Raw genomic sequence first — 18448 nt, 5'->3', positions numbered from 1 at the left:
CAGATTTGATTAATTAGTGAGAAAAAGTAAATATTTAAATATGTTAATATTTTGGTTTGTTTTATTCTTTTAATGATTTTTACATTCCAACTCCAGTTTCCCCTCCTTTCTCTCTTCCTAGTCCTTCCCTCCCACCTTCTCCCTCTCCCCCCATCCTCTCCTCTTTCATTTCTATTCAGAAGAGGGCAGGCCTCCCATGGAGATAAAGCAAACATGGAACATCAAGTTGCATATCAAGACTAGACACCTCCCTTGTATTAAGGCTGGAAAAGGCAATCCAATAGAGTTCCCAAAACTGGCAGAAGAGTCAGAGACAGCCCCTACTCCCACTGATAGGAATGTATATTGACAGAATCTTAACCTATTGTCTTTACCTTTTCTAAAAACTCAAAAAAAAAAAATGATTTTAGAGTTTTCTACAAAATGAAGTGGGTAAAAATGTTGGCGGGTTCTTTTATTTAAAAAAAGAATTCTACTGTAATTTGTAAAGGCAAAGCAATAAACATTAAAACAGTATATAATTAGAAGTATTTATCAGTAGACTTGAGTAGAAAACTCAATAGCATTGAAAGAAAAAATAGCATGATATAGGATATATGGTAGTTAGTTTGGGAAGAAAAGGTCAGTTTTTTGGGGGTTGGTTTATTTTTCTTTTCTTTTTTTCTTCTTCTTAGTTTTGTTGTGAGATAAACCTCTAAACATATCTGTAAAAAAGTTTTCTGGTTGGGTTGAGGCTGAGAGTGTGAGGTGCGGTCCATCTTGGTGCAGTTGTAGTGGGACTGTACCTCAGCCGGTGTCCCTGCTTCTGCAAGGGAAGCAGATGGAGATGAATGCAGGTGCTCAGCTCACTTTCTCCTTCTCATTCTGGGGCCCAAACTTGTGAAATTGTGCTGCCCACATTTAGGGTGGATCTTCTCACCTCAACCCAATCACCAAACTTTTTACAGTTATGTTTAGAGGTTTATCTCATAGATGATTCCAGATCCTGTCAAGTTAACAATGTTAACATCACAAGACCACTTATTGTCAACTTGATACCCAAATATACGGTCCTTGGGCTTCCCACAGGTCAGGGAACCCTGATTGCTCTTTGAGCAGATGAGGGAGGGGGGCTTGATTGGGGGAGGGGGAGGGAAATGGGAGGCGGTAGCGGGGAGGAGGCAGAAATCCTTAATAAACAAATTTAAAAAATAAAAAAAATAAAAATACATTTAATTTTATTTTTAATTGTGTGTATGAGTTCAGTCCCAACAGAGGCCAGAAGAGGATGTCAGATTTCCTTAAGCTGGAATTACAGGCAGTTGCGAACTACCTGTTGTGGGTTCTGGGGACTGAGCTTTGGTTCTCTGTAAGGGCAGTGTGCTGTCTTAACCTCTTGATAGCTGAGACATTTCCTACCACTTTTGGTTAAGAGCCTTAGTTGTTTTTTTTTTTTTTTTGTTTTTGTTTTTGGGTTTTTTTTTTCATGGCTGAACTCTCTCTCTCTCTTAGGCCCCAAGTTTTTTGAGACAGGATTTCTTTGTGTAACAGTCTTGGCTACTGGCTGTCCTGGAATTCACTTTGTAGACCAGACTGACCTCAAACTCACAGAGATCCGCTTGCCTCTGTCCCCTGAGTGCTCAAATTAAGTGCATGCTTCACCACACCCGACTTAAACATATGATTTTAAAGCTATTACTTTCTACTTTTTGTCCCGATAGGTTCTTGATCATCTTTAATGCAGAATACATTCATTCTAACTTCAGAAGTTTCCATAATTTTTAATGTTCCAACACTGTTCAAAAATAGTCTTTTTAACCATGAGTTCCTGAAAAACCAATAAACAAGTTTTGTACTTCCAGCTTACAGTGGCACAGGGTTGGTTCTCATCCCAAAAGGAAGGAGTTGGGGGCAGAGCAAGCAAAGAAAGGTCAGACCAAAGCATGAGTAACAGGAGCATCAAGGCAGGGCGACCCAGGCTCCTTGTGGCTGGGCAGGGACGTCACAAGCTTCACAAGCTCATCATGGAGCTGCAGGGTTTTGGAATGAGTATAGGACCTCAGACTCACCTATTATGGTCCAGACCACACCAATCCATGAATGTTTTTATATTCATGTTTGTAAAATGTCAATATCCACTTTTTAAAATTCATCAAATTTGTATTCTTGTGCCCTTGGATTGTCCCTGGTGGAAAATACAACCCAACTAGCATGGCTTGGTACAGTTTCACAACTTGGTTATGATTCTGTAGGTTTCCAAACTTCTAAAACACTAGCCGTGGGGTTATTTAATTATTTTTATCATTTTCTAAAATTTTCATAAACCCCATATTGTATATTGAACATGTTTCCCCTGTACCTCCATACTTTCTATCCCTTTCCATGTCTCCCTCCTCATAGTTCCTTTGTTCCTTAGGCAGCATCACGTCTACTTTCATGTCATATACAAATTAATGCTTTTTGTCTATCTGTAGAAGATCTAGGAGCCATAAATGGGAGAAAACATACATTGTTTCTCTTTATGGGACTGGTTTAATTTGTTTAGTATGTTTATTTCCAGTTGTATCCATTTTTTATTACTGACATATTTGTTCTTTATAGTTAAAAGGACTCCCCTGTGCATATGATTTGAGGAGTGATTTTTGTTGTTTTGTTTTTCATTTTAGATTTGGTTTGATTTTTTGAGACAGGTTTCTCTATATAGCCCTGACTGTCCTGAAACTTGCTTTGTAGATCAGGCTGGCCTCGAACTTACAGAGATCCACCTGCCTCGGTCTCCTGAGTGCTGGGATTAAAAGTGTGCACCACCATGCCTGGCCCTGGAAGTGAGTTTTGAGTGGCTGTTGTTCCTCCCAGTTTTCTGCTACAGTGTTAGGACACTATGTATCTTTCCTCCATTAACTAGCTGCTATGCCTCCTCCTGGCCATCCTTGATTTTTCTGGGTGTGATTTTTTTTTACCTCCATTATTTTTGTTTTCTCTTCTATGCTATTTTTAACTATGAATTTTTTCTATGACTTTTTTCTATGACTTTTTCTATGATTTTTTGTAGTCAACAACCAATTAAAATGTTATTCTAGAATAACTGCTAGTTTCTTGAATTATAATCTGTTCTTATTAGCTTTGAGTTCTCAAGAGTGCTGTAGCTAGTTACCAGATTTTATGTTTTGTAAATTCAGGACATAATTTGCTTGGAGCAGCTGAAGATCACAATAAGCTGCTCCCTGAATTACAGAAGTTTTGTGATAAGAACTGCTGATAGTTTTTTTTCTAAAACTCTTGAAATCTAGACATACATTTAAATAATCTGATTCTAAACCCAGAAACTTGGCTAAAAAGATAAGCGGTAAGCTGAAAGATGAAAATCAATTTTTCTCAGTAGAGTTAGTTTTAATGGTTACTAGTAAGGTGATAAGGGAAGGGAGATGTTGGACACCTCATGTTTCACCGTGACCATTTACCTGGTGTTTGTCAAGTTGGTGGGTGAGCATCTAAAGAGCTGCTGGTAGCTGAAAGCCTAGAGGATAGTTGTTAGGGTTCCTGGGAGTCACACCTTGCCCTGCTTTGACTTGCTAGAAAAGTATCCCTCCCTCCCTCCCTCCCTCCCTCCCTCCCTCCCTCCCTCCCTCCCTCCCAGGGCTCTTATTTTAAGAAGTAAAGAAGTTTGATTTTGAAGGTCTAAGAATCCGTCACTGAGGCATTGTAGCATTTGCTCTAGTCAGTAAAAGCAGTGCTCACAATTGTCTGTAAGTTCAGTTCCTGGGGACCTGACATCCGTGGTCAAACACCAATGTACATAAAATAAAAATTAATTTTTTAAAAAAGAGTATCTGCTACTTTCTAGATTTGGAGGGAGAAGAACTGATTATTGTTCATATAGTGTTTCTTGTCTGGAATATTATTCTACATTTTTCTTTTGATGGCAAGAGATCTTTCAAATAATTTATGAAGAAGGCAGAAGAACTAATTTATGAGGTCTTCTGCATAAGCACATTTAATTATCTCATCCGAATCATTGTCTTTCACCTGGTGTGTGGACAATCCAAAGCTGGACACGAGCATTATGATGCTGTGTCCTCAGGTCTGTCAGACGCTTCATACTCGATTCAGGCATTTGGTAGACGGCTTATATGCATTTCTTCCTGTGTGCTCCCAGATCAGCAGGTCAGAAAGTCCAAGACTGCGACTTCTATCAGATCTTTGTGGAAAAAAATGAGAAAGTTGGAGTTCCTACAACTCAACAGTTACTAGAATGGTCTTTTTTCAACAGTAACCTGAAATTTGCAGAGGTTAGTGATTCTAACTGGACTTGTACTGCTACTTTATTTTGTTTCTTATCAATGCTAGATATTAAACTCAGGCCTTTTGTACACACTACCCCAAGTGCTGCCCCACTGAACCACACCTAGCTATCACTGTGCTTTAACCAAGAAGAGTTTGAAGAAATAGTTAAGAAGACACTTTTTTTTTAAAAAAAAAAAGGTATTCTAACTTTGTTTCTTTTTAAAGATATCCACTTAGCTGAAATTGGAATGTTTTGGATTTGGTTTGCAAAGGGAACAAAAGCTAATTTTTAAGTTTAAAGTAGCTTAATGCAAAGATATGTGTACATACATGTTTACGTTTTCAGTTGTCATTTTTCCCATGCATAGTATCTAAACATGTCAAAGGTAATGTTATTTTTTCTCCCTCTGTTAAGAGAGAAAATACCAATAAATTCTTGAGTATGGGTTTGCTAATGAATGCAATAGAAACGTCTCTTTGACTGTCAGAATGTGTGATCTCTGCAGTGCATGCCGTGGTCTGTCTTGTCATGTTCGTCTTTGGGGGAGTCTGGAAAATCTGTAGCTTATTGCTGCTCTGCATCCACACTGCACATTCACAAGTGGGCTCTGCTTCATGGGCCAACAGCCCTGCTGAAACCACTACTGGGTTTGACAGCTATGACTATTTCAGTTTCATAGGGAAACTCGTTAGTCCAGGGGTTAGGACTCAAGGCTTTGGACATGCTAAGTAAGCAGTATATTGAGCTAAGTCCCCAGCTCCTTAGGACTTTGGTTTCTTTTTTCTTTTTTTCTTTTTTTAGGCACCATCATGCTTGATTATTCAGATGCCTCGGTTTGGAAAAGACTTCAAAATGTTCAAAAAAATTTTCCCTTCTCTAGAATTAAATATAACGGATTTGCTTGAAGACAGTAAGTATATAGTCCTTTCTTTGTTTTTTGTTTTGTTTTGTTTTAGAAATAGTTGGCCTGGACTTTTCATTAGTTATGGGTATAGTACTTCTGACAGGTAATTCAGTATTTGAAGAGCTTAAACATACTAACTCAATAATTTGACTGCTAGAATTTATTCTAAAAAAAAAAGAGGTAAAAATAAATAATTTAAATGCAAATTTACTTACTATCTGACAAGAAATGTTAATAAGAGGGAAGTGGTTAACTGGATCATATGTCTAAACAATAGACCTATGTGAAAACAGTGTGTGGTAGTTATAGTGGAAGGGAAAGCATCGAGAGGCTAGATGAGAGAAGCTTGAGATACACGTGTACCTGGGTGCACATACTTATATAAATATACAGACAGAAAATTGTTACAGAAAGTTCATAATGCCAGTGATTGTTACTGACTTAAGATCATATGTGCTATTAGTCTTAAATACTTACTTTATATCTTTGAACATTTCATGACCAGAAGAACAATTCTAGAATAGGTTAACAAAAATGGCTATATGAAAAAAAGTCCTTAAAAATACTTCAGGTACAAAAAAAAAAAAATCCAAATGAAATTTTAAGAGGGTCAGAGAGGACTAGGCCTTTCTTCTCCCCAACCCCCAAGCATTCTTGTTTTCAAAGTATAGCTTTTACTTTTAACGACAGAATGTCTTTTAAAAAGGCTTCTTCCTTCCCTCTTTGCCTAGCTCCCAGGGAGTGTCGCATCTGTGGAGGACTTGCGATGTTCGAATGTAGAGATTGCTATGAAGACCCCGACATCACAGCAGGGAAGATCAAGCAGTTCTGTAAGACCTGCTGCACTCAGGTAATCCACACTCACTGCACCAGTCAGAGTCAAAGGGCATTTTAAACATTCACAGTAAATGTTATTGCTCATGTCTCTTCTGCCGGTGTGTGTGTGTGTGTGTGTGTGTGTGTGTGTGTGTGTGTGTGTGTGTAGAATTTGGCTGTGGTGGTCAATGAAAGTGATTAGAGTCTGCCCTTGAAACATGGCATTTAGCTCGCTTGTATTTTCTTCATGGTCCATTTTAGGTTCACCTCCATCCGAAGAGAATGAATCATACCTATCACCCAGTATCACTTCCCAAAGACTTGCCTGACTGGGACTGGAGACACGGATGCATCCCCTGCCAGAAGATGGAGTTATTTGCTGTTCTCTGCATAGAAACGAGCCACTATGTTGCTTTTGTGAAGTATGGGAAGGATGATTCAGCCTGGCTCTTCTTTGACAGCATGGCTGATCGAGATGGTATTTAAAACTTGTCTTTTGGAGGGAGATGCTTCCTAGTGAGAGCATGTGTTTGTGGTAATAGGGTATTTTGTGAGCAGATTCTTGAAAGAATACCACAGTGGGACGGACTTTATTCTTCAAAGGGTATTACTAATTCTGCTCCTCAAACTAAGGAGCAATAATGTTGTGCCATCTTGGTTTTTACGTGGATTTGTTAAAGAATCCTAGCCATAATCCCAGACTTGGGAAGTAGAGGATTGTGAATCAGAGGTCAGTTTGTATTGCATAGTGAGAACCTGTTTCAATTTGTCCCACCTCAAAAGAAAAAAAAAATTCTAAAATTTATTTAGAGCTGATTTTACCATCTTCTTCTTTGCATTTTTATATACAGTAGAGTAGCCATTTATTGAGGACATAAATGCCAAACTCTGTGGGAATCCTTTGGTCAAGGAAATCATGCCTGTTTTTCTATTGTCTAAGCTAACGTTAAAGGTGGTGAAGGTTGCATGGTTTGTATTTAACTCAGTCTTCCTGATCTCATGCATTTTATTTCAGGAAGACACCTTTACTCATTGAGATGTTTTTAGGAAGCTTAGTCATTACTTAGTACACACTTGAGTGACAGGGGTCTTGGTAGTAAGGTACTTGTCACAGTACCTGTCCATACCCCATTTACTCTACAGCTCTTTTTCCAAGCCCTAGTTCCCCAGGTCTTCAGGTGTGACACTTTAATAACCAGAGGCACCGAGTGACAGCTTCTTGACCAGAGGCCCAAGCTGTAGACCAACAGTTCTTCATTTCTGCATAGCTCTGATGCCTGAGGGCACAGCCCACCCCTGTGTGTGCTTCACTCAGCATTAGCAGCTTGACTTTTGGGAACGCACCTGGGAGAGCAAATCTGATCATCAGAGCACATGCGCGTTCTGATTATTAGTATCTAAATCAGCCGCGCTAGAGGTATGCAAGTATGTTCTTAAAACATAGGGAAACAGTAGTGCTCACAATTGGCTTCTAGTGGAAAAGAGTCAGGCTGCTAGTGTCTGGGAAGGACAGAAAAGTCTGAGGGGCCTAGAGTAGCAGTCTGCAAATCGGGACTGCAGCTTTTCCTAAGTGCCTGTCCTTTTACCAGGTTTTGTTTTGTTTTTTTTTTTCACTTTTCTCTGCTTGAGCCCTCTCAGAAGCCAATAAAAGGAGACCGTAATTCTAGAAACTGAAAGTCAAACAAAGTTTTGTTTGTTTGTTTTGTTTTGTTTTTGATTCTGGGAGTCAGTCTACACTAAATTCTAGGATAGTAAAATTGTTCTGGTTGGACAGGCTGCGAAGAGGACTTAGAAGTTCGCTGCCCTAATGAGAGCTCTCTCTCTCTCCCTAGGGGGTGAAAATGGCTTCAACATCCCACAAGTGACACCCTGCCCCGAAGTGGGAGAGTACTTGAAGATGTCTCTGGAGGAGCTACACTCCTTGGATTCCAGAAGGATTCGAGGCTGTGCACGCAGACTTCTTTGTGATGCGTACATGTGCATGTACCAGAGTCCAACCATGAGCTTGTACAAATAACATGTCATCAGAAAGGGGCAGAGGCCAAGCACAAAGCTTAACACCATGTTTCGTCCAGCTGGCACCCATTGCCGGCAATGGGTGTCTTTGGTGTTGATGGCCCTTTAGCAAAGGATTTCTGTCTTTTTAAACAAATTACTTTTGTGTTCTTGAAGTATTTAATAAGCATTTTGCACTCTAGGAAGTATGTTTTGTTTGTTTTTTAAAAGTTTAAATGAAGTTTAGTTTAAATGAAGTTGTTTTGTTTTCTTTAAGTTTATTGAGTTTATTGCATTGATAATATAATATTTTTGGAAAGATACAATTTTAATTGTGACGTCTAAAATCTTGTAGTCCATTGAGGATGTAAGTAAATATTTCTTCTTATGGACCAAGTATATCCTTCTCAGAGTAGATAGGTCATGAGACCGGCACCACTCCCAGTGCTTCACCAGGGAGATGGTTGTTTAGTTCCCTAATGCAGCTGGGATAGGCGGAGAAGATGGAATGGTGGAAACTGGGGAGCAGAAAGTGGCCTGAGGAGGCAGTGAGCCGCCCATCACAGCAGAGGGCAGGACTTGTGGAGGCAAACTTCTGTGGCTTTGGGCCTTGGCCCTCTTATCAAGATGTCAAAGTGTGACTTCCTGGCAAGGAATTAGGCTCCTGTGTGAGCTGTTGTCTCAGGTGGGGGACTGGCTGGAGTTGTTGAGGGTCTATGCTTTGTCTTATTCTAGATCCTAAAGGGTTTCTCTTGGGCCCAAATGTGGTGACAAGCTGAAGCAGAGATGGCCAGGAGTAGTGAACAGTGGAAATACTGGGGATAAACCCTTGCTGGTGGGTGGCCTTAAATGGCGTTAATTTATCCTCAAGAGTACCGCAGGGTCCTGGCCACTCTCCTGGCAGTGCTGACCGTTTAGTGTCATCAGATTTTGGTTTCTTATTTTCTTCCTAACGGATTTGAGGGAGAAGGTCTGTTGATGTAGGGATGGTCCTTCCAGGCACTGTAGGCCTCTGCACAGTTCTCTTGTGCTTTTAACTACTGTTGATGTTCACTAGTTATTCAGTCTAAAGGGATTATGCGGGAGACGCAGCTTCTTTGGTTTTATATTATGAAATAGCCTTGTATTGTGGGATGTTAACTCTGGAGAGTCGCCCTCATACTCAAAGTATTCATTAAAAAAAAATCCCCTGATACTCCCTAGGGGTGTGTGGCTATTATCAGGCTGACCCAAAGGAACACATTTTGTATTCCGTTTCCTTTACTTGTATCTTGTTAAAAATTTTTTGCCTGAAGAATATTCTTTTGTTTGTGAAAACATAAATAACATTGTATAAAACAGTCCCTTTCTGTCAGAATGCTCCAATGTAGCCTTAATTTTGTTAAACGAGACGATTGAAGTGCTGTTATGGAAAGATATGTACCATGTACTATTTCTGTATCATTAAAACGCAGTTTTTATGGTTCTTTCTCTTTGATTTCTTTAGCGGAAGGGTCTTGGGTTGGGGGAACATAGAAGTTGGTTCTTCATCAAGCTTCCAGGCACACATTGTGTCTAGGGCATGTTTTAGGGTGTCGCCATTTGACTCTGGGCCATAGCATGGCCTCTACCCACTCTGAATATGTGCTGGCTATGGCTCATCACCACCATCTCTAAGCCTCCAGACACAGCTTACTCCTCCCAAGATGCTATTTCACCTGCAGGTATGTGGTCCAGAGCTGTGTGTTTCACAGGGTGCGTGCTGGGCCTAAGAACTGCCAAGGATGTGGCTGCTTCTCTGTAATGCCCAGGGAATGATCCCATGACATTTTAGGAACTGGTTTTTACTCCAGGCTTCTTTTAGATAATAAAATGCATGAGAAGTCCTCCTTCCTTGGAGACTAAGCCCCTCACTGCGTACAGGAAGGGACACTAGACTGATCTGAGTTTTATTGCTGCTGTAGTATGTCAAGGTTTCTGTTTAGAAAACACACAGCTTACAACATGACCGTGCTGGTAACAGCATGCCGCAGCTCTACTTTTTCCTGCTGAATTCAGAGGTTGGCAAACACTTTCAGAGATTTTACTCTTGCATTTGGGCATATTGATGTGACAGGCATTGCACTGCCCATCTGTGTATACGAACAGTCAAGTGAAGATCCAGTCTTTGCTGAAGAAAGCTGACCTAGCCAGAGGAACTCCGAATCTACCCTTGACTTATGACCAGGTTCCCTGACACAGTCTGAAGAATGGGACACACTGTCAGTAAGGGGTTTCCATCCTGGCTAGAGGTCGGGTCTGCACAAGGATGTTTTCCCATGGTGCTCATGGCTGGACGTAGGCCCATGGGAATATCCAAAGGTGACTCAGAGGTATTTGTCTCTTGTGCAGCCAAGTAGGAACCACTTATGGACAGAGTTTTTCAAGGGAAGCAATCCTCACATCATCCCTTCTGGGAACCTTCTGCTCCAGTGGAAGACAGGCTGTGGGTGAAAGTTCCGGAGGGAAGTAGAAAAGTATGGGAAAGCTGCTGACTCAGCCTTTGAAGAAAGGTAGGGGAGGTGTGTGTTGGATGTAGGAGAGTTGAGTTTAGTTTGAATAAAGAATACTGTTGGGGCAGGAGAGATGGTTCAGTGGTTAAGAGCACTGGCTGCTCTTCCCCAGGACCTGAGTTCAAACCCCCTACACCCACATGCTGGCTCACAGCCATTGGAAGTTCCATTCCCAGAGGAATTTTCTGGACTCTGAAGGCAACATCGGTGCACAGAAATACATGGAGGCAAACACCTATGCACATAAAAGCAAAGATTAAAAAATTTAGAATACCAATATGGGCACTGTGAAGATGCTATGTGTTTTGTTTGAGAAACATTCCAAAGTGTGTGTGAATTCCACGTGTTGTTTCTGATGTCATTCAAAAGAACAACCCACCAGTTATGGGGAGCAACAGTTTGTGACAGTTCCCTGCCTGTCTTCACCTGTTGGTAAACAGCAGGTCTCAGTGGCCTGCCAGCCATGGTGGGGAACAGCTTTACAGTGTTCAGTTTTGATGGAAGGGGTTGTTCCTGGGATCTGATTACAGCCGGGAGGTGATTGAAGACTGACCTGCAAATTATGGGAACTGGGTGATTTCACTTAGCAAGGAGCTCTTGTTACAAGAGGGACTAAAATCTGCAAGGATTTTATCAGTCGACACTACTGCTTCTCAAGACTGTATGTCACTGTGGTGGGCTCTGCTTGGTGGCCGGTTGGTCTCACCAGCCTGTGGAATATACGCTTCCCAGCTCTGTGCTCCACTAGCCACAGAGGATCAAGGCTGTTAGGGGTTGTCATGAGGTGTGACACAGCAGGCAGACCTGCTAAGTCAGAGGTTCCCCCAGAGAAGCATTAGGGGAGGTCTTGAAGACAGCGACTGCAGGCCTGGAGGATGGGAAGCTGAGCTCAGAGTGTGGGGGACATGGGAGCAACCCTGATGGTTTCCTCTGCTTGTTTTGTGGCAGACTCCATACCGTGGCCATTGCAAGCTATCAGAGCTCAGCAGCTGGAACTGGAAAGGGGCACAGAAGGGTTCTTCAGAAAAGTGCAGAGCATGTCCACTCCAAATGCTAGGGTCCGGACCAGGGCTCTGCGCACTGCTGGGAAGCGGGCCTAGCCCAATACCGTTTTCCCAAGTGGCAGTGTGGTGGGCGCGATCATACCCACTCACCTATTCTGTGTGGGTCTGGCAACAGCAGAATTGTGGAACTTTTACAGAAAACTTGAGGCCTGCACAGCCTAAAGTATTTACTCTCTGGATAGTTCCAGAAATGTCTACCCGCTGCTGTTACGGCTTTATAAGACAGATACGTAAAGGAAGGGTTGAGTCTCTAAAGGCTGGTCGTCTTGTACATGTAATTAATTATGTATCTCTCTCCTTGTCTCTCTCTCTCTCTCTCTCTCTCTCTCTCTCTCTCTCTCTCTCTTTTTCTCTCTGTTTGAGGCAAGGTCTCATTCAATAGCCTAGGGTGAACTGGAATTTGCCATAATCCTCCTGCCTCGGTTTTCTGAGTTCTGGGATTAGAGGTGTGAATCAAGTTAAACCTGCCTCGGTTTAACTTCCATAACGGATGTGTTAAAGACATAGCCCACTGCTGTCCATCCCTGAAGATTTAACTCTCGCTTCTCAGGGGCCCCTTGCGTGCATTCTTGTTTACCACGGACTCCTCCAATGCCCTGCACGGAACGTTCCCCCTGCCCTCTTCACCCTCCTAGAACATTTGCTCTGACCTGTTGTTTGCTGCGGTCTCAGAACTGGCAGCAGGGCCTTCTCTGGTTCTGTGGTCCCTGTCCTGCTAGCCTGACACAAAGCAGGCGCTCAGAGGCTTGAATGGGGGCACGGAGCAGTTAGCCCCTTATCAAGATAAGCCGTTCTATTTACTATTGTGGACACAGTCAGAATCGGATCACTTTCAGTGCTTTTGAGAAAGTACAAGAGGCTCCCATCGCCAGCTGCCCCATGACACATGTTCATGGAGACATCGCAGATGGTCCCCAGAAGGCTTTCCGCAGATGTCGAACGAAGCCATGTTTATAAAGTGCTTGATCGCGATTCCTGGTGCTTAGAAACTCCTCACTAGAGGCAGCCGAAGCGGCAACATAGTGGAAATACAATTCCGAACTTAGCCTTGCAAGACTATTTAACCCCCCCCCCCCCCCCCCCCCCCCCCTTTCAGCCTCTACTGCCTCAGCAAGTCTTCATGCTGCTTGGTAAAATTCGGATTCCCTAAGCATCTTGTCCTGCGGCAGCAGCACCATCTTGTGGTTACATTAGGTTATGACAAAATACATGATCGCTCCCAAGTAGTCAGCCCCCGTCAGACTGTAGGTGTGGAGGGATCAGGTGATGTTGGAAGCTAACCTGGCCTTGGGGGCTATGTGACACATCCTAAATGACACGCAGGAAGTCTTAAGCTTCCCCCGTGTGACTTAAAGGCAGATGGTGGTTCTGGCCGTTTCTGCTGCCTCTGTCCTCTTTCCTAATTGGCTCTGCCCTAGTTCTGACTCCAGCTGGAGTTTTCTGGCGCCTCTAAAGCCGCATTTGAAATGAGTTAGCGCCATCTACTGGGAGAACCCAGGAAGACAGGTTGGGGAGTCCCAGCCCAGGTCTGAAGAATGAATCTTGTAAAGATGGAAGGTCACACGTGTTTCTTATATTTGGATAATACCTTAAAAAGTATTTTGTTTTGTTTGCTTTGACTATTCTAGTTGTGACCTCTCCCATTACTGAATATAAACTCAGGTTCACTTGTGCAACAAGTTGGCTGACTTCGTCACTCTCTGCTAGTTCACTTTAAAAATGGTGTTTTAAAACTTCTGTTTCCAGGAACCTTTTTACTAACCAAGAAACTATCTTTTTCCTTTTTTTTTAAACTGTGGACTACCTCCATTAATGAGTTGCAAAAGGCAATTTTGTAATCAAATTCATTTAAAATATAATATCGTAAAACAAATAAAATGATTTGTTTTGATTTGATAATGCTTCATTAACACTTATATTTTTTATTTCAAGTTGCAGCATTAGTTGTTAAGTTAGAGAATCAATAGAATATGCAGTTTCCAGCTTACTCTTTAAAGATACCTGGTTTTAGAAAAAATTACTTTAAAAATAAAATAGCTGTGAAATGGTTTTGGCCAGAGTTTTGCATTTTAATGAGATCCTCAAACAATGACTCACTGCTTTTTGACTGCCTCAACCTCTGGGAACAGTCTCAAGAATATTTTTGTAATAAGGCTTTATGCCCCTTATTTTTCAAGACCCTTCTAGAATTTGTCTGTCCCTTTTGTTTTTGTTGCTTTGCTTTTTCAGACACAGAAACATACCTCATCACCTCACTTCTTAGAACTGATTAGAAATAGTAAATTGGAAAGCAAGGAGGCCACAAAAAGAGTCAAAGACAGACTGCAGGAAACCACAGAAAATGGCTGATTGCAAGAGGGACAGTATAGTATAGAGTATGATTTGTAGAACACAGGAAAGGGAGTCAGAGGACAGGATGGAAAGCTTTTCAATGAAATAATAAACAGACATATATTTTGAGGCTCACTAATAATAATTTATATTCCTAATGATTCTTAGCGATTGAGAAAAAAGTAATTTTCTTTCTTGAAAAATGCTGACATATTAATAGCATTTTAGTAAAACAAAACAAAACAACAACAAAAGACCAAACACTTTATCTTGGTGCCTCAGAGGCACAGAGCCACATTAAAGGGTTGTGTAGTTTCTTTGGTGCTTTTTTTGAGGGATTTTGTTTATGTGGGGCTAAGATTGAGGTGTCCACAGGTGTGTTGTGTAAGTGGCAGCTATAGATTGATTCCATTTCTGTTGAAGTAGACAGTGCCCTCAAGTGGAGTTAAAGACACATTACAAAAGGAAGCAGAAAGAGGAGCCGCTCAAGCTGCCATGGCCTTCATCCATCTTCACCAAATATCGCACAGATGCTTTAAGTGATGGTGGATTGGAGGAGTGCTGACTTTAGCCTGTCTCGGGTGATTTGTGTCTCTCATTTGGGCTTACAGAGGGACAGACTTGTGAAAATGTTACCGTGATGGGACACTTCATCACCTAAAAGTGTTTTCTAAGGGAACTGTTACTGTGTGTTGAATTGCCAGGTTGCTTAATCATTGAGTCAAATAAATACAGTTTGATGCTTTAGTTTTAAGTTTATTTGATTTGAATTACAAGAATAAAATGCTTACATAGTATAATGTTATTAATTTCTGCCTATAAGCACAGGGCTGGAGAAGGATATCTCTGTCTCAAAGAAGGATGAAACAAACATGAACTGTATTTGTGAATCAAGTAGCTATATTCTTATGGTAGAGATACATGGAAACCATTCTTTTCATGGAGATAATTAAATAAGTCCTTAATTATAAGGAATGAAATTGAGTTTTTAAAATTTTTCTTTGGCAGTTAGCCTCTATGCCATGGGTTTCTAAACTGGTTTATAATACCTGGCATGGATTCCCTCTACCAGAGCAGGCCTCACATTCAATAGAGCATGGTTGACTGAGTCCATCACAGTCTTGCCTGCTTGGTTAGTATTGTAGTCCATAGGATTCCCAGCTGGCCAAGACCACTGACGTCCCATTCTGCCAACCCAGCCTGCATAGCACCTTTCAGCACTGTGAAAGCTAGCCAGAGGAGGACGTGTCCATCCCAGCTCTAGCTTCATTTCTTGGTTTCTCTGTATCTTACAGCTAAGGAATGTGGTGTCATTAGTAATAGAATCTCGTTATCTAGTTGTGGTTGGCAACCAAGAGGACTGGCAAGAGTCTGGACTGTCTTGGGGGCATTTGGAAGCTCCCTGCCTAACAATTCTTAAGGAGGTATTTCTACATCTGACACTGGGTGGGATTTTCGTTTAATAACCATGACTTCCAGGGGTAGCATTATTTAGTCAAGCAGGATATCTCCCTTATAAAGCTAATTTTCTTTTAACTTATATTTCTAAATTGCCTTATGAAATAGTATATATTTGGCTGGAAAAATCCCTTAGCAAGTGAAGGTGCTTGCTGCCAAGCCAGATGACCTGAATTCGATTCCTGGAGCTTACACGGTGGACAGAGAGAACCAATTCCTGTGTTGTCCTTGTACCTTTACATGTGAACTGTGGTATTTGTGTGTAACAAGAGTGGACAACTTTGCCTTGCTCCTGATTTAGTGAGATAGCTTCAAACTTTTCTCCATTTAGCCTGGTGTTGACAATGGGCATGTCATTTACAGCACTTGAAGTTATGTTGTTTTAAGTCATTAGTTAAAGTTGTCTTTAAGAATGAGGCTACAAATTGTAAAATTATTTTTCTAACAGTTTTAAATGCAAGTTAGAGCTGGAAAATAATCACTTGTATGTTCTTCCCTTTATACATATTTAAAACTGTGGTATAGAGTGAACAATTTATAGATATAAGCATTTATAATTCAGTATAATTTTTTTTTTTTTGGTTTTTTGAGACAAGGTTTCTCTGTAGCTTTGGAGCCTGTCCTGGCACTAGCACTTGTAGATCAGGCTGGCCTCGAACTCACAGAGATCCGCCTGCCTCTACCACCCGAGTGCTGGGATTAAAACATTGCGTCACCACTGCCCAGTTTATAATTCAGTATAATTTATAGACATAATCATCAAAATCAGATTGAACTAAAAATCTTAGAGCAATGTAATATAGTCATATGTCATCATTGCATTGTCCAACTTTTGATCTACAAATCATTTCCTAACATATATATGTGTATATATATACACTCAAGATTATATTTAATGCTTGTGATTGTAAGAAATAAAATAGTAGTTATAACTAGTATAGTTAATATCTCCTTGTCTAAGCACAAAAGGTATGTGAAAATGAAATTGAGTGGCTAAAGGGATTGGTCAGCACTTAAAAGTGTGTACTGCTCTTCCAGAGGACCTGAATTCAGTTCTCTTCACCCATGGTGGGTGGCTCACAACTGCCTATAACTCCAGCTGCAGAGGATCTAACCGCCCCCTTTTGGCCTCTGGGACTACACACATGTGCCATACAGTCAACAGAGATACAACATATATGTGTAAATAAAAATAAAATGTATAAAAAATAAAATTGAGGAGATAATGTTCCATTACCAGAATGAAGCATATAGATAAATGAATTGTGGATAAAGTTTCAGAATGTAATATTGTCATATTTTTAATTGATAAAAGATGTTCGATACTGTAATGTGTTACTTTCTAAGTTACATGTTTAGAAATAGCCTTTTTAATTTATAAGATTATGTGTATTTTCTCAAATATTGTATATTATTCATTCATGTTAGACAGAAATGCTACTTTGTAAAGTTTAAAAAAGTCTCAGAGTCTGTATATTAGGGTAATCTTAAAGTTTTTGTTAGATTCTATCTAATTTTATAATTTTGGAAAAGTCATTATTGTTTCTATGGATGCTTTGTAGCTGGAGTTCTTTAAAAACGCAGAAACAGTGGACACAAGTCCTATGGGTCGTTTAGCTCTGAGATATTTATATAGTCAAATGAGATTTTAAAAACATCTTTAGTTTTATTTTAAGATTGTATTGAGTAGAGTCTAAAGTTTGTTTTGCTTGTTTGCCAGGCACTTTGAATTGCTGTCTTTTTACAGCATGGACACCAGGTTGTTAACAACTTGCTTTAGGATTCCAGTAACTTCATTTTTGGGGATTTTATGACAGATTTGCTAGTGGCTCCTTTTTGTGAGTTGATGTTCTGAAGTTACTGTCACAATGAGTTCAGGCCTATGGAGCCAAGAGAAAGTTACTTCACCTTACTGCGAAGAACGGATTTTTTTATCTGCTTCTTCAAGAATGCAGTGTAACAGACAAACAGACACAGAAACTCCTAAAAGTACCCAAAGGAAGTATAGGACAGTACATCCAAGACCGTTCTGTGGGTCATTCAAGAGTTCCTTCTGCAAAAGGCAAGAAAAATCAGATTGGATTAAAAATCTTAGAGCAATCACACGCAGTTCTATTTGTTGATGAAAAGGATGTTGTAGAAATCACTGAGAAATTTACAGAGTTACTGTTGGCAATTACCAACTGTGAGGAGAGGCTCAGCCTATTTAGAAACAGAATTCGACTAACTAAAGGCCTCCAGGTAGATGTGGGCAGCCCTGTGAAAGTACAGCTGCGATCTGGGGAAGAGAAATTTCCAGGAGTTGTGCGCTTCAGAGGACCGTTATTAGCGGACAGGACAGTGTCGGGGATTTTCTTTGGAGTAGAATTGCTGGTAAGTTTGCTAGGACATTTGAGAGAGAGAAGGAGAGAGAGAGAGCGTATGAGAAAGTGAGTGTGCGCGTGAGCGAGAGACCATGAGCACATATTTTCCCCTTTATAAGATTTGTGTTTTATGTTTGTTTGTTTTTAGTACAGTTCTCAGGATGGACCTCAGGACCCTCTGCCTCTGAGCTATAGTCCAGCTCCCAAATTTATTTAATGATAAATTGAGAGGATATAAAGACAATTGCCAATTGTAATTATAAACACTTAAAAAATTGTGAACTATCTTGTGATAGTACCCACAAGATTCCCAGTTCTTAGTGTATGCTTCTAAGTATAACAGTTTAGAGGTAAAATTTTTGAAGTGTGTTGCAGCAATTTCAGTTTGCTCATGCTTATCCCCAGAATGTATAAACTGCCTTGGAACTTATGTGCCGTGGCAACATATCTAAGAATTCTATATTCCAAACTGACTATTGGTTCACATTTGGACACTCTCAGGAGTAGAGAGAGGTCGCGCTTTACTTGCTTCTTGATTTGGCTTTTCGAGCAGTGAAATAATTAGGCTGTGACTGCCAGCTATGGTATGTACTAGCAGGGTTGCCAGCTACTTAACCTACATCAAGTTCTCCTAACCTGTTCCTCATCTGTGAAGTGCTTAGAGCACACATGGCTTATAGTAGTTGTACGGTGGATGGCTGTAGATGGTTACAGTTTGTTCT

General features: G+C 40.7%; 2 protein-coding genes across 2 annotated transcripts in view; both read left to right on the top strand.

Moving 5' to 3' along the window:
- Window positions 1-8037, top strand: part of LOC121446980 (ubiquitin carboxyl-terminal hydrolase CYLD-like) — a 61803-nt gene extending 53766 nt beyond the window's left edge. The window contains 5 exon segments of the mRNA XM_041649926.1: window positions 4136-4268; window positions 5066-5174; window positions 5900-6018; window positions 6246-6462; window positions 7817-8037. Of these exon segments, the coding sequence (XP_041505860.1) occupies window positions 4136-4268; window positions 5066-5174; window positions 5900-6018; window positions 6246-6462; window positions 7817-8001 (763 nt within the window). The 3' untranslated portion in view covers window positions 8002-8037.
- Window positions 8038-17231: 9194 nt separating this feature from the next.
- Window positions 17232-18448, top strand: part of LOC121446984 (ubiquitin carboxyl-terminal hydrolase CYLD-like) — a 60132-nt gene continuing 58915 nt past the window's right edge. The window contains 2 exon segments of the mRNA XM_041649931.1: window positions 17232-17291; window positions 17293-17736. Coding sequence (XP_041505865.1) covers window positions 17232-17291; window positions 17293-17736 — 504 coding nt within the window.

The sequence above is a fragment of the Microtus oregoni genome, unplaced genomic scaffold, assembly GCF_018167655.1.
Source record: "Microtus oregoni isolate MIOR12 unplaced genomic scaffold, Mior012 000004F_ref0000308, whole genome shotgun sequence".
Classification (NCBI taxonomy): domain Eukaryota; kingdom Metazoa; phylum Chordata; class Mammalia; order Rodentia; family Cricetidae; genus Microtus; species Microtus oregoni.
The sequence above is the reverse complement of the archived record's forward strand: the minus strand, read 5'-3'. Positions and strand labels throughout refer to the sequence as shown.